The 16,095-nt window shown below is 42.1% G+C and overlaps 2 protein-coding genes across 9 annotated transcripts in view; both read right to left on the reverse strand.

Moving 5' to 3' along the window:
• Nucleotides 1–3,834, reverse strand: part of smtnb (smoothelin b) — a 74,047-nt gene extending 70,213 nt beyond the window's left edge. For 5 of the 6 annotated variants that reach the window (XR_007383046.1, XR_007383045.1, XM_048980574.1 and 2 more), the window contains exon 1: nucleotides 3,164–3,833. Coding sequence is in view for 4 of the 6 variants with exons in the window: in XM_048980574.1 (XP_048836531.1) it covers nucleotides 3,164–3,214 (51 nt within the window). In the remaining 2 variants the exon portion in view is untranslated. Of the gene's footprint in view, nucleotides 1–3,163 lie in introns of all 6 variants that reach the window. The other variant, XM_048980604.1, reaches the window with a different exon arrangement.
• Nucleotides 3,835–4,618: 784 nt separating this feature from the next.
• On the reverse strand, nucleotides 4,619–10,899 carry trafd1 (TRAF-type zinc finger domain containing 1). 3 transcript variants are annotated; one of them, XM_048980755.1, is made up of 12 exons: nucleotides 10,276–10,899; nucleotides 9,805–9,842; nucleotides 9,500–9,635; nucleotides 9,052–9,105; nucleotides 8,475–8,889; nucleotides 7,193–7,540; nucleotides 6,954–7,018; nucleotides 6,163–6,417; nucleotides 5,851–5,980; nucleotides 5,541–5,748; nucleotides 5,098–5,149; nucleotides 4,619–5,003 (listed from the first exon to the last, which is right to left on the reverse strand). In XM_048980755.1, the coding sequence occupies exons 2-12, from the start codon at nucleotides 9,837–9,839 to the stop codon at nucleotides 4,959–4,961; spliced, it is 1,743 nt and encodes a 580-aa protein (XP_048836712.1). In that variant the 5' UTR covers nucleotides 9,840–9,842; nucleotides 10,276–10,899; the 3' UTR covers nucleotides 4,619–4,958. The 3 variants fall into 3 exon arrangements, with proteins under 3 accessions (XP_048836712.1, XP_048836720.1, XP_048836705.1); XM_048980763.1 differs by having other exon boundaries at nucleotides 5,098–5,146; nucleotides 5,541–5,751; nucleotides 10,276–10,896; XM_048980748.1 differs by having other exon boundaries at nucleotides 5,541–5,751; nucleotides 10,276–10,885.
• Nucleotides 10,900–16,095: the final 5,196 nt, after the last annotated feature.

Raw genomic sequence — 16,095 nt, forward strand, 5'->3', positions numbered from 1 at the left:
AAGTCATGAAACAAAACAGCTGCCTTATTCCTGTCCATGACTCAACCAAAAGAAGCAGTCACCACTAGGTAATCGGCACTGTCGAAAAAAAGAGGGCTATGATGTTTTATCTATGGTTCACATGAAACAAACTGCAGAGCTGGTACTGTTCCAAAAGGGTTTATCACCAGAACAACAAGAGTGTATCTGACAAAGTAATTACTTCTCCTCTGTTATTACGACATGGTTTGGTATGATTTAAAATGGATGGAGCTTTAGACAAAAAAAGAGACAAAAACAGAACAAAGGCTAAAAAATGCTTTTTTGCATCAAGCCCTAACTGACAGAAATGTCTTTTGTGACATTTGATTTGAGGGGTACAGCCAGTAAAAAACATGTCCTAGCCTTCATAAAACAGATTATTCATGATCTTTGTCCAAGAAATGCCATTATATCTACTTTAAGCTGTTCAGTTGAATAAACATTGTATCTGTATTAGGGTCACTAAATAAATCACCAGTTTTAAATCCCTAGGTCCCAGCTATCAGCTCTCCCACAAGCCTATCCCAACCTTCCAAAACAAAAAACTAAAACTTAAAAACCCTTTCTCTGGCTTCTGCAAGTTGCATTCTTAGGCTGCCGCTACACGTAGATAGTTATAAATGCATCAATCCTGTATACAGTGTAAAAAAATGAAGCCTGAATTCATAAGTGAAAATGAAAGTCAGAAATCAAAACAGATTTTTCTTTTCATATCTCCTTTCTCAGATAAGGTTCAGCTTCTTTTGTATCTCTTTTGGATACATCTAAACATGTGTTCTACATGTTATTGTGCTTGGATTTGGGTGCTTTGACACGTCACCAACATCTTCATAAAAAATTCCAAGTGGAGTTGCTCAGAGCTTACTAATTCCAGGGCAATGTGTCTTAACTTTTCTGCCAGTACAACCATTTAAGATAAATCTGAATTGCTGTATCCTGTCAACTTTCAAAACTGTAATTAGTTCTGGTATGAAAATGAGAAGGGATTTTATTAAACTTGATGAACTGCCACAGATTTCTTTTATCTGTTATGTGACAGACATGCACCTGTAACTGCGACTTCCATTCAAGATATTAGTCCGATCTAAGTCAAACCAAACTGAAATGTAAAAAATAAAATAATAAAATTAGACATACATGATCTGAAGATGTGAAAAGGACTCAGTTGGGTTTTTACAAACACCAGACAAGTGACAGCACAATACCTATCCAGTGAGTAACAGTCAAAGAACCTAGGTCAAAACTGGACAACTCCATTAAAACTTAAAAGAAAAAAAAAATCATTTTTACACCTTTTTTAAATCTATTTCCTATTGGCAATATATTTCTCCTTCATCATCAGTCTAGCAACCCTTATATTCCTAACCACTTCTTATCCTGCTGTACTGAAATGTGAAAGACCAGCTATTGTTGAAAGGTGTCAAGTAGTTCAGTTATGGAACTAAAACAGTATTTGAATGTCAGGTCCATTTCTCACCAGCAGATGGTATTCCTCAACCTAAAAGCATTTTTCTCAAAGTGGGAAAAAGTTATATTTTTAGATGCTCTTTTTCTTTGTCAGACTTGAAACTACGTCTGGGCACAGCTCCTGGGAAAGGAACACCGATTACTGTCAAAGTCTGCAGATCCTTTTTACCACAAAAGGAAAAACCTGGATCACGGGAGCTGGGGTAGCCATTCCAGTGACCTCACCTCAGCAGTTATAAAGTGACATTGGTGGAGCACAGTCCTTACAGTGCCATTAGGTGGCCATTACTCAGAGCTTAAATGACATGAAATTAATTCAGTGTTGATAAGACTACTGGTCTTTTTGCCAAGTCATCTCCTAGTCAGGTACTGTGTATCTAACCCTTATGACATCACATACAGAGGCATAGACAGCCACTCCTTTGTCAGTGTTTGACTCCAGATGATTTCTGTGAGGGACTAAACACAAGTTTAAGCGTGCCTTTATCAGAATTCCTTGGCAGCCTTCAAAAACATCATGTATGGCGCCCTTCTCATCTGACAGTCTTTACAAATGTAACAGTTGAGTAACGATGACAGGAACCATGCATGTGAAGCACCATGAATCATCTGCATATTGTAATGTGCCTTTTCCAGTTCTCAGGTATTCGAAGTGCACAGAAGTTGAAGTCTAAGCCAAGATGAACACTTACATGTCTGCACCCTCAGCACCCAGTACTAATTGAAAATGACTAACAATCTTTATATGAAGCTGACAAATGTCCACGTGTTGAGAAAGGGAGTGTCTTCAATTTGAATGGTCATAACTCCTGCATTTAATTTGTTTTTAGGCGCTGAGAGAGTGACCATTACCGTAATGCTTCACGATGTACTGAATTTGTTTTTTAAGAATTCGAATAGAACAGCATTTCAATGTCCAAATTTGGATGAATTTAATACACGTCTGTAACAACTTTTTGCTACATATGTATAAATAACCACGATAGAACAAATAAATGACAAATCGACATTTTTTTAATTACCCGTAGTCCGATGCAGCATAAACACTAACTGATTGGCTTTAGAATAAAGTCTCATTTAACTCCCTTGAGGAACTTCTAAAGCATGCAATTCCGCCAAAGAACTGGGAGCCGTACTGCAGTCGCACCAGTTTGGACAGAATCTAAGCTTCCCTTCAAGTTGGTGTATCTGTCCCCTATGATCCGTTAAATTCTCCCCAAAAACAATTCACTGCACCAGACAGCAATGTACCTCCCATCCTATATATAATCGTAGGGGGAATATATGGAGAACCTACAGCTGAGTTTGTGATAGGGAAAAGAGATTAAAAACAAAAATCGCTCTCCTGCAATGTGTCAGTTTCTTGTCGGTTATTATTGTTAAATGGCTACTGCATTGATTCCCCTTAAATCACGGAATAGAGCAATCTAATCACATTTGAGCAAAAAAATCTCGGCTATTCTGGCTGTATGAGAACATATATATATTAATTCCCATTAAAAGTCTCACTGACATAAAGTACAGTACTGTAAAGAACAGTAAATTATCATAATTGTTGCTGGCTCTTCACCGAAGCGATAACAGAAGTACTCATTTGAATTCTTTTAGTTCATTAAGTTGTTTCACATTAATTGATCATTTATACAGATTAGTGCCGACCTGACAATGAACTTACCAGAGTTCGCAGAGACGTTTCATCCAGAGTCGAATATCTTTCTGAAGACATTATGACAGTGCTAGGTTACTGACAAATCACCCAAAAGTGTATAACTGGGATTTCTAGCTACTGTTAAAAAAAATTGATAAAAATAACGAAGACAAACTGCGTGTTCAGTTTCTGATCCTGGAGTAAAACGGTGCCAACGGTCACACCGCGGTGGAGACCCAGCTGCTAGTTCCGCCAGGTGACGGTTAACGCACTCGGCACGTATCCCTACCGACTTCTAGTTACCGGTTGGCGCCTGGGGGGAGAACCGCAGCTTAACGTTTGTACCGTTTATTGTGTTTTTACAACTGAGCCTTTCGGAATCCGCAGAAAAAATACCCAATAAGATGCTACAAATTCAGCGCGACTCTATTCGAATTTCAGAATAACTCGTGTCGGTCCTATTCCCACCTGCCCGAGTTCTGACTCCCACCTGCTCGCGTTAAGCGTGCAACTGCGGTACTGTGCGCCTTCTGTTCATATTTCATCCAGACAACGGTAAGTCATTCAACCGAGAAAACTGTCTGAATGCCCTGTCAGCGAATGTCCGTTTTTTCTCACTTCTCAATATCTCGTGCCCGCTAAACGCTCGAAACAATGCTGGATCTCCAAATCCCATCCCAATCCAGCAGCCCAGCCGAAACACCCGCCCAAACTAAGTAAATAGCCAACCAGAGTATGACCGTTTGAATGCTGGCCCACCCCCGCGGAGAACGCCGAGCGCCCATTGGTCGTGGTGAACGGCTTGGAATGAACCGTAAGAAAGCATCAGACTTGTCATAAACAGGTGATATTAACTCTTTGAAACGGAATATATCATTTAAAAAATATATTTATTAAGTTTTCCCCTATGTAGTGAATTACAAAAGAAAATATGACGCAAATGTCACACTTCACTTCAGTGCAAGTCACTCTTAGAAACCGGGAGAAACCGTATGTACTGTATTTGGACTATTAGTTATGCCACGGTTATTCGAAAGATTAATTCTGTAATAAATACAAAAATATATGCCTTTATAGCACAGATTTGCAGTTTTTCAGCCCAAACCTTCAAGAGTCCTCTCATTACCACGCGAATTGAAAACAAAGAGCGCCAACGTGCGGACAAAATCAGAAGTGCAAATTACTCTGGTGTAAATATTACCGGAATACCTTTAGGGGTAATTTGTTGCTTCGGCATTAAACATTACCCTGCATCAAACTGGATTTAAATACGTTTCTATCCAAAGCAACTTACAAACCAGTACTACTATATTTAAACCCATTTATGCAGCAGAACATTTCAATTTCATACAGTACACAATGCACTTATGGTGTTTAAATGCAGTTAAGCAGCCTAAGTTTTAAAGTTTGAATTGTACTTCAGACTGCAAGGGCATTTAAACACAGAGTCTAGAAATTTAAAACGAACACTGTAGGTAAAAATGTTTATATATTAAAAAGTTTAATCAGCAGCAGTATAACTCAGAGTACAAATAACTTATATTCAGCATATATAATCTGATATGCATGATATTTGATAGCATTTCAAAGTAAAGCTTACTCCCAGCACGCAACTTTAGGATAATTTTTATATTGTTAAGTTTGTAATAATGAAAAGTCATTTTAAAAGGGAATACATTTAGCACATAGAAATCCTATATATATATACACACGTGAAAATAAAACAAGTAATACAACCCAAGAAGACAAGGAGTTCAAGGAAAGAGTGATAGGTAGGCAGCCAGGCTGGACAGATGAGAGCGTGTGGTTCATCTGCAGGGTGTCACTCCTCCTCCTCTTCCAGATTTTGCACTTTGGGGGCTTGAGTCTAAGCAAAGCATGAATTTCAATTCTAAGTGAAACTGTGATTTTTAAAAGTCTGCATTTAGGCAGCAAGTTAATAATAATTTTAAAAAACCAACCGTGGATGTGCCATGGTTCCTCGGGTTCCTGCGACCTTCTGGCCTTCCCCTGCTGAAAGGGGAATGGGAGGTGAAGGTGACACACACCCAGGTTCATTTTTTATGTATCTGCGTGATGTTTATAAATCAGGCATCATTAAGCTCATTGGTCTGTATTAGCCAATTGGAAATGCTCAGAAGGAGAGGGATCAGGACCATTTAACTGGGGACAATGGTTGTCTGTCAAGGCCTAGAGTTCCACCCATGAGAGGTGAAGACCCTTCGTCTTTTAGCAAAGGCGTCTGGAGTATTAAGATGAAAATGGGTTGAAAACACTGGCTTTTGTATTATCACTCATGCCATTTTATGTTCCCCAGCATTTCTGCCCAAAAAACCCCACACAGTACATGAACTCTTTCACATGAGCAGAGATGACAGTGATCATGTGCAGACTCAGATCTAACCCTGCTCTTTCAGTGGAGCTGGCTCCGCCGGCAGGCCGTCCTCCACCAGCCTCCCTCCCTTGTGTCCACATAGCACCCTGTGCATGTGATGCCTGCTGATTGTTGGTGCCTCCTTTCCGGTCCCCAGACCCAGAGCTTGCCCTCAAGTTCCCAGGCAGGTTCCTGAGCTCCGACTGCTCTCCAAGCCACTCTGGGTCCTGCTCTGGGTCTGCTGTTGGTTACAGAGGAGCACAGTCGGGATCTATGCTAAATAAAAGCCAAAATTGTTTCATTTTCTTTTCTGTAAAAGCAACAGATGCACACATCCTACCTTGGTGCCTGAGTCGTCTTTGTGGTCCTGGAGATTCCCTCTCTCTGTCCGTCCTGGCAGAAAACAGTGGTTTCTCCTTTGACAGCTCATCCTCAAAATATGCAGCATGGGGACGAAGGTCACACATATCCTTTTAAAAAAAGAAACAAAAAAACAAAGCAACATTAAATTGATGAAAGGGGGTTTCAAATGTCTGCCAGTGACAATAACCTTTAACCAGAATGTAAATAGGCTACACTGAATCACTGAACAGCAGGCTCCATAGATGCTCTCAAAAAAGTAATTTAAATGTAATTTAGTACCAGTTGTTACCTGATGGTGAAAGACAATGTTTTCTTCCAGGGCAATTCCACAAAACTCACAGGGGATAAGCACAGAACAACCTGCAGAATCAGGGGGCGGATTGCAGGGCTGCGACGAGACAGCATCAGGGAAAGCAGTGGGGCTGGGGGTCCTGGGTGGGCTGTAGGCACCACTTCCAAAACTCTCTGTAGTCCTGTCCACAGCACATGGAGAGGGGGTCCCTTTACTAAAAGATGCAAAAGCTACGGTAGGGCTGCAGCCCGTCTGTGAGGAAGGCAGAAAAAAAATTGTAAATTTGACAGATATAGGAATGCAACACACACCCTGCCAGGCAGAGGGCCATAGAAATTAACAACACTAGAACATGACAACAGATCTCTGTAAAATAAAGTTAAACTGCATGCTGGGAAATATCATATGGCATCTATTATGATCCATTCATCCATTTTCTATATCCGCTTGTCCTATATAGGGCTGCAGGGGTCCTGAGCATATCCTACGCAACGCAGGGAACAACCCAGGATGAGGCACTAACCCATGGCAAGGCGCACACACCATTCACATACACATTCAGGCAATTCGGCAAACCTTAGCATGTTTTTGGACTTTGGAGGGAAACCAGAAAGTCAATTCCTGGAATGCCATGTGTCATATGGCTCTGCATTTCTTTGGGTTATACTCTAGGACAATAATAATTAGCTGAGAGAGACCTCAATCTACAAATAACAACCACATTAGTGATCTAGCTTGAAGTTTCGCATATGCTTAAGTGCAGAAAGAGATGGAGATTTGATTCTAACCTGGTGAAGAATGAGAAAATCCTCTGGGAAGAGCTCCTCACAGAACTCACAGGGCAACATGGTGTCTGTGGGGGAGAGATTAGACAGGAAAGAACGTACAGTGTTCATAGATTTTTAAAAAATCAGTTGATGAGCTATATTTTTTTCTGCACTTCTGAGGCAAACTGCTGAATTTCACCTCAGGGATGAATAAAGTTTATTTGCAAATCTATCGGTGTCAGATTATAAGCAGAGATAACCTGTCTGCACGCTGGCTGGGGCGACATCACTGCCTGCGGTGGAGCTGCTGTAGTTGTTGTTCAGGTTGGATAACTGGTATAACTGGGAGAAGGGGGAGGACAATGGATCTATGTGGGAGGTCCTCCCCAGTCTGCTATCCCTAGAGTGCAGCCTTCCCAGACTCTCCAGAGGGTTTGGCATGGGGTCACGCAAAGGTTCAGCCTGGCGGTCTCCCACGTCCCCATCGTTCTGCAGGCTGAGAGCCAGCAGGTAGTCTAGATGGAAAGTGTCATCTGGGGAAGACCGGTTTCCTGGCCATGGCACCCTGCTGTTATTGTTGTCCCACAGTTCTGCCTCTCGCTCCCTCACTGAAAACCAGCATTAATAATTATCTCAAGGGAGTAAACCAACATTATGATAATAAACGGCCTAACAATCATGACAATCATCAGCCAAACCATCCAATGAAGAATATGGCCACAGGTTGTCTCTAGGGCTACGTCCACACTGCTGCATTTTCGCTTAAAAAGACAGACATTGGTGTCCATTTTTGCCATTCATCCACGCTACTCCAAAGTTCAGGCCCCAAAAACAGAGACTTTTGAACATGCTCTTCAGAGTCATATACTTCTGAAAGCTCTATTTTAGCTTTATGGTGTGGATGAGTGAGACACTTTTGAAAACACTGACTCTAAAAGGGCCCTTATTGGTCCTTACTCATCATGTGGCCTTTTCCGGGTCACTCTACATGGATGTAAACAGTAGGGATGGGCGATATCACTGATTTTCTTTTCACTCTGATTTGATCCAATACCAAGGCTGGTGTTGCAGATATTGATTCCAGTAATGATAATGTGACAATTAAATATGTCAATGAGGCACCAGTGGATCAATCACCCTATTTCCCTAGTTAAGTGTCCCAGTCTCTGAATGTATTCCTCATTATCCCCTTTCCCTGTTTTCAGTCGTTGTCTCTGCTGCTGACCTGCGTGCAGCTAAACAGGTCACTACACAATATGACTGCGGCACATCTCTGTTGTTTTTCGTCAATGCGAACGCACCCAATGTAGCCTAATAGCTACGTCATGTACCTTTTTGCTCATTTCAGTGTGGACGGACATACTGTCATAAATAATGTGAGAACACCTGGGTGGATGAGGATCATTTTCGTTTGAAGCACAGCAGCTGAAAGAGCAGTGTAGACATACCCTGAGAAAGGAGGGGGGGGGTGTTGCTTTTTTTATGAAAGTGGTGACAAGCAGGCATCTATCTGCCTGCCTTTCTCACTGTTGTAAAACTTACTGCGGTCAAAATCTGTATTCTTGGGTGCAATATTCGTCTGGCCCAGCTGTCCCAATGCCCGGGTGATGTTGTGTACTGTGCTGTACGGCAGGCGGGTTGAGGGTCTGGGGCCTAGGGATCCATGGCTCTGGCCTGTCTGCTGGGGCCTGAGCAGGTTCCTGACTGCGTGGGTCTCAAACCAAGCACCCGGGTCCACGGGGCTTCTGGCAGGCAGGGCATTGTTACTCTCCGGGGGCAGGGTGCTGCTACACAGCACCGCGTGAACAGCCTGCTCCCTCAACATGACGTTGCACCTGCAGGTGGGGCAGGGCTCTGTGCGCGTTCCACAGTACTCCTCATGCTTCCCAGACTGGCTGAAGGCCAGCTCTAGCTGGCAGTACGGACAGGCAACCAGACGCTGAGCGCATTCCGACTGCTGCAAAGCCAGAGGCAGGGGAGTACACAAAACGCAGGGCACAAGAAGACAGAATTTTCCATTTCCGCAATTTCCAAGTTCATACAGACACATTATACAAACATATCTGCATCTGCTTGAAACAATTTAAAGTATAAGCACACAATTTGTGTATTCAGTTACCTTATGGACGTCCATTAATTTATTCTCAATCTTCAAGCCACATTTACATAGCACCTGAAAGAAAGCAGTCATTTCTACAGTATTATCTTGTACTGGTCAGTTCCTGAAGCATACAGCTGCAACCATGGGTGGAAAGAACCCAGAAAACATTTAGAATTTCGGTATACACTGCCCCAAATCTGCCTTGTACACCTGACATTTTTAGCACTTCCTTTAATATAATTTTAGATACAGTCTCCACAAACCACATTGCAGACTACATTGTGTGTCAGCCATTACATACCTAGCTGTTGTATTTGTCACCTTTGATTCTGACCCTTTCCTCTGGATTAACCGGTCTAAGTGTAAATGAATCCCCTCCAGATATACTGGGCACACCCTCCATACAAGACAAAATACTGCCGAGTGATTTTGTTTACAGGTGAGCCGTCAAGCCCCGCCCTCTGACCTGCGCGTGCTCCTGATCCTTGTGACTTTGCAGGGACGCGCGCGGCACCGGTTCAGCGCAGAGCTCGCATAGCGTGATGTTCCGGCGACAGTGGATGTCGTGCGTTCGGAAACTGGCGTCCGGGATGTCGCGTTGGCTGTGTCGACAGTCAAAACAGTAAGTTCTTTTACGCGAGGAAATCAGTCTGGAGCTTCTACTAAGCGTCGACTCGTTCCTTTCCTTAGTGAAATAGCCCTGTTTATCTCATTATTAGATTTCCGGTCTGCGCCCCAGTGCCTTCGCTCCCCACCCATTCTTATCCTTACCAGTTTTCACAGAACTGGGTGCTGTCGTCTGCCATGGTCTTTTCATATGTCAAAACAAAAACAATAATATTAATCAGAAATAAATCAATAAGCATTCATCGAAGTCATTTATTTAAACTTTCATTTTCGTTTAATTCAAATTCAAACACTCTTTGATTAAAATACCAAGACCAAACAAGTCAAGTAGCTGCACAAACAACTTTATGTTTCTGAGACTGATCTTTGTACTACAAATCCAATTCATTGAACACGATGTCAAAATATAATTTTCAGAAGTACTTGGTGTATATACATATCTGATTCGACGGGCTTACATTAATAACTTGTCAAACTTTAAATACCGAACGTTTTCTTTATATTTCAGCTTCACATAGTGATTTAACTACAGTTACACAATTACGCTTAGCTAACAGGCTAGCCAAACTAGCAGGCATTGAGTTACAATGTAACGGAAGTACCTGACATACGAACCTTAGGTTGGATTCACAGGACAGCGGACGACAGCGTAAAAATTAAATCCTCTTGATTTAGTAACTACCAAAAGAGTGTTCACGATGACCAGTACTGCTGAGAAAAAATAGGCCGTCCTGTTACCGATCACAAAGACTGCCCCTTGACATTTCGGTTTCACTTCAGATAGCAGCACTTAGCAGTGGAACTAGGTCGAGAGTGGGCAGGTCAGACATAAAGAAAACTGGCATCTTCCACCCTATAATGGTATGGACCTAATGCAAGAAAAGCGGGCCGAAGAGCTAACAATTTAGCTGAGCATCTCCACAGCCGGGACGCTCAGTAAGTAGGCAGTGGGCTATCCTTAACATTAACTAGCGCCGCAACTTCGACTCGGAAAGACAACTTTACCCTCCCCTTCCCTTTCAATTGCATGCCTCCCCGGCGCCTGGTTAACGTCCAAACAGACAGCCACATAGCTCAGCGAAGCAATGCGGCCACCGTACTTTTGCTCAGCCCACTGGATTTGCGAATTGGACAGATTTCACGTGTCCGTATGTCGATTGGCTGAATATTGCGTCACTTTAGTGGATCAGGTCGCGGTTCTGGTCAGCGGCGGGGAGAAATCTTCTGCCACCACCTATCCAATGTATTGGTGCCCGTAACCTGGGTAACTGGCGGATAACAACACAGGGTGCACGAAACTGACGTGTATTTAAATTATGCAGTGTTGTTTGCTACACGAATCACAAATATTTTTAAAACTTATTTTTTTTCGAGTAATCTCTTATAATATAATGGCAGTAAAATGAAGTGTGAAATGTTAATATCACTGTATATAACATTGCTTCAGATGAGGGTATGGCACAGTGAAATTCAGTCTCTGATTTAGCTCTACATGTATGAAGTTTGCATGTTTTCCCAATATCTATGTGGTGTTTCCTCTGCAATCCAAAAACATGCTAAGGTGATTTTGACAGGTCCAAATTGTCTCTGCGTGTGTGTGGGGGGGACGTATTTATATTACATTGTGGCGACCAAGTGTCCCCACAATGTGATAAAAATGTGGGGACATGTTTTCAGTTCAGTTAAGTTCAGACATGAGTTTCATGAAGAAACTCAATTTTCTAAAAATCTGTGAATGCAGTCGAAAAATTAAGAATGCCAAAAGTCTTGTTTGGTTACTTATGCTTAAGGTAAGTGCAGGGTGAGGGTTAATTAAGGAGATTACATTAGGTATTCCTCTTTTTAAAAAACCCATTCAATTTCAGTGACATCTGGAATGGTTGATTGAAATTAGTTGCTTTGCAGGAATTTTGTTTATAGCTCATTTTAATTTTGCAAAGTCATTCTTAAAACTGCAGAATTTACTTAAACATTAACAGGATCAACCTGGTATGTGCACCAAAAACATCTGGGCCAGAAGGCCATTGAAGTAGTTAATCATAGTTAATAAGCACTGCACCAGATATTATGACAATCTAGATACATAGTACCATTCTGCAGCTTCTGTTTTTTTAAAAAATCCCATAGTTTTTTCTTGATGGGTGGAATTTAGAAGTTTGACTAGGGCTAAAGTAAATATGCATGTGGTTATGCAAAAGATTAATGCTATACTAGCCAATTATTGCCATGGAAATTCACACCATAGCCTAAACAGCGATCAATGCTGGCATCACAATGAGGCCTATGGGTACACTGAGTATCACTAGAGAGGAGAGTGACGTATTGTAGCAGTCCTTGAAGCCTCACTAAGGACTCTGGGCCTACTGGCGTTGGTGGCTGTGGAGTCTAGCTGGGAGATCAGTATTGCCATGACTTATTTCCAGTGACAACACTGCAGTATTAATAATGTATATTTTCCACGTAAATGTATAAGAGCTCCTTTATGAATCACCATGGTGGATGGTTTGTCTGCCTCCATGATTCTAGGAGTCATGTGTCTGGAGGCAGTTGCCCCAGGTAGGGTCTTTCGAGACAAATTGGTCCTAGGTGAGTGGGTAGACAAAATGCAACTGAAATGACCCCCAATGAATGGAAAGCAGCAAGAATCATGTAACGTCACTTGGAATAGGTAAACTGGGGTCCCACCTGTTCTGGGGCGGCTCATCAGCAAGTGCCTGGCAGCTGGGCCTTCACCCATAGCCAAGCCAGGAAGAATGAAATTGGGATTGGATTGACTTTTGTTGTCCTGAAATTTGCTTTGACAACATACCAGCATTGCAATAAATAAAAACATACAACAGGTAACATTATATATGAACATTCATCCTATGCACTCATGAATCCATATACCCAGATTTTCATAGACCATCTTCTACTTGGTTAATCTAAGACATCTGCACCAAAATAATCAAACAAACAAATAAATAAACAGGGTGGAATTTAACAATGTACCTAGTCAATTTGAAGTATACTGTTATGACATAGGAATGCGCATCCAGTGTATTATGGATCAGCTGGCATTCGATCGCAGGGGCCTTGGAGGTGGATCCCCAGCTACTGAAACTGGCTTTGGGAATATAGAACATGAGTTGTCTGGTGGGAAAGGAGCCTGAGCTGGTGCCTGGGGCAAAGAGATACCGACTAGAAAACAGTCAGGATCCCTTGAACATAGAGCACAGGCTCCTGGAGAGGGGCAGGGTTCTTTTCCCCTTCGGAGGAGCCCTTGCTGAGAGGTACTGGGTAGGTGTGGGGCTGCCTATAGCCTCCTGGTTCAGTGGCAGTATGTTGGAATTCACCACAGTGAATAAGAGGGTCACCACCTTTTAACTTAAGGCTGGGGGACATGCTCTGACTTCCATCTGTGTCTACGCAAAGAGCACTGGCAAAAAAAATATTCCCTTGCACGTGTGCGAATTGGACTGAACAATGACATTATACTATTATCTGAAGGTCATTTTCAAAGTGACATTGAATTGACTAGTAACAGTTAAGTACGTTAAAAATAGTATTCCCAACATGCGCCACACTGCTACATGACCCAAAACTGATCATTTGGAACGAAGTGACTAGCGTTCACGCTCGGCAAAATGACTGCTGCAGTGACAGATATATTGCATAATGTTTCCCTGAATGACCTAATGGCAGTAGGTAACTGGAAAACAATCCATTACTCGTTATTGCAAGTGGGATGTTGATGTTTTTATAATGGAACTGGGAGATGACATTGCCACAGAAGGAGATGATGATTTTGCTAGCAATGCCATTGGTGCTCTGTTGCCAAGTGTAGGGTGAAAGAGTGTGTGTGTGTGTGTGTGTATACCCGTGCATATCTATATATAGTGTTTGTGAACAGGTGTTTATCAGACTAGGCTCCCTTTGTTTATTTTTGTCTTCAAAATAACTGGCTGATTAATGTTCTGTTTTGAATAAATGAATACAACTGAATTATTAACCGACTTGTGAATTTAACAAAACTTTGTTAATGAAGAAAGTGTCAGCGCCTTTCTTGGACTTCATGAAATAATGTTTTACTGAAATTCACTGAGTGACTTATACAATTTTTTGTACCTTACAAATTTTTTTGTGCACTACAAATTTTTAACATATGTGTTATGCTAACTTCACACTATATGGTTTTAGCTCACATTTTCCACTTGCCAACAGTTTTTGGAGATCGCCAGCAAAACCTTCAGATTAGAGGGAAATCGATGTTCGATTGGCGCTGGCAAATTGACATTCGATTGCTATGTGTGAACTGTTCAAAGACGCGGCCCAGATGTCCGTCGGATATCTAGCATGTTGAATATCTAGATTAATCGGTGACTCCAAATTCTGTAGTGTGAAAAGTGCTGTGACTGGCAATTAGTGCAGCGACAAGCTACAACCAATGAGAGCACAAGACACAGAGGGTGAGAGGAAACACATGCTATGTTCACACAACACAACTGTCAAAGTCATCAGATCGCTATACAATATCAAAAATGATGGCGGCAGCAAAAGTTCAGCTGTCTGTTTGGACCCAAGAAATGAAAGAAAGCTTCATTGAACTTTGGCAGGAGTACCAATGTCTTTTTCCATGTTTCCAACTATTTGTACTACAACCTAGTCAAGAAAGAAAAGAGGTGGACAGAAGTCGCCAGTTATCTTCAATAGCCGCGTGCCACTTCTCGCATGTGTTTTCGTGACAAAACGTAGTTTGGAGAGCAGACAACCTCATCAGGAATTTGCCCTGGTGAATTATCTTGTAGTGGGTGACTCCCTGCCGCTGATTACCCATGTAGTGTATGAACCACAATGGCTTCAAGATTCCCAATTACATGACAAGTTGTGTAATGTGAACAGTAGAGTGATCTGACGACTTTAAAAGTCATGTAGTGTGAACTTAGCATTACTTGGAGCGTAAAGCCCCGCATGGCAGAAACACCAAAACCCAATGGTGGATACCATCAGTAAAAGGAGCTGTCAGGCTGAAGGAGGAAGCCTTCTGAGCCTGCTTCACTTGTGGGATTCCAGAAGCAGCAGACAGGTACGGATAGGTCAAGTAGAGTACAGCTTTACCAGATGTGGAAACAAAAACTCTGATGTGGAAAGAGTTCACTAAGGCTATGGAAAATGAATTTCAGTCAGCCTCTATTCAGAGGACCTAAAAGAGGACTTGCCCATTACTAGTGCTAAGGTCAATCTATAAGAAAGGGGACCAGAGGGTGCGTTCAAACTTTAGGGGGATCACACTCCTCAGTCTCCCTGGGAAGGTTTATGCACATGTACTGGAGAGGAGGGTCTGTCTGTTGGTCAAACCTTGGATCCAGGAAGAGCAATGTGAATTCCATTCTGATCGTGGGACACTGGACCAGCACTTCACCCTAAAAAGGATACTGGAGGGTTCATGGGAGTTTGATCAAACAGTCTACATGTGTTTTATGGAATTGCAAAAGGCAAATGATTGTGTCTCTTGGGGGGTCCTGTGTGGAGTGTTTTAGGACTCTGGGGTCTGTTGTTACAGATCATTAGGTCGCTGTATGACCAGAGCAAAAGTTTGCTTTGCATTGCTGGCAGTAAGTCAGCCTCATTTCGTTCAGGCCTGCCCTTTGTCACTGATTCTGTTCCTAACTTTTTTGGACTGAATTTCTAGGTGCAGTCAAGGGGTGGAGGGTGTCCAGATTGATGACCTCAACATCAAATCTTTGCTTTTTACAGATGATGTGGTCCTGTTAGCTTCATCTAGCTGTGACTGCCTGTGTGCATTGGGGCAGTTTGCGGCCAAGTGTGAAGCAACTGGGATGCAGCAGCACTTCTAAGTCATATATCATAGTTCTCAAATGGAAAAGAGTGGATTGCCCTCTCCAAATTGGGGATCAGTTTAAGTATCTCAGGTTCCTGTTTACGAGTGATGGATGAATAGAGCGGGAGATTGACAGGCAGAAGGGTGCAGAGTCAGCAATTATGTGGACATTGTACTGGTCTGTTCTGGTGAAGAGTGAGTTGAGTCAGAAGGTAAAGCTTTCTATTTACCGGCCTATACAACTGCTGAAGGTCAGAAAAATGAGCAGTGCATATATACAAAACTGGCAGATATGATGTTGATGAAGATTCTTGGCCATATTCATCATGTAGTTTCAGCCAAGAATACTGGTGCTATCTCTGAGAAAGCACAAAAAAACACACTGAAGACATCAAGCAAAGGAAACTATTCAAAGAGCAATTGACAGTTGGTTTCAACCACATTTTTCACATTAAAGTATCAAAATGCTCTAAATTATTCTCACTCCATATACAATCTAGCATACATACACAAAGGCACGTCATACACTCTATAAACTGATAAATGCATGATATCAATTTTTTACCAACTGTATACAACAAAAACTGTATACACCTGATCTACAATGGGCAGCA

Source organism: Brienomyrus brachyistius, chromosome 2 (genome assembly GCF_023856365.1).
Source record: "Brienomyrus brachyistius isolate T26 chromosome 2, BBRACH_0.4, whole genome shotgun sequence".
Lineage (NCBI taxonomy): Eukaryota > Metazoa > Chordata > Actinopteri > Osteoglossiformes > Mormyridae > Brienomyrus > Brienomyrus brachyistius.

What these genes read in the sequence shown, in the direction of transcription:
- trafd1 (XM_048980748.1), bottom strand. Translation starts at nt 9,839, where the DNA reads ATGGCAGACGACAGCACCCAGTTCTGTGAAAACTG. An exon ending in CCCAGCCAGCGTGCAGACAG is followed by an intron (nt 7,019 to 7,192) that starts GTTATCTCTGCT and finishes TCTCCCCCACAG; the next exon opens with ACACCATGTTGCCCTGTGAG. An exon ending in ATTTTCTCATTCTTCACCAG is followed by an intron (nt 6,418 to 6,953) that starts GTTAGAATCAAA and finishes CCTTCCTCACAG; the next exon opens with ACGGGCTGCAGCCCTACCGT.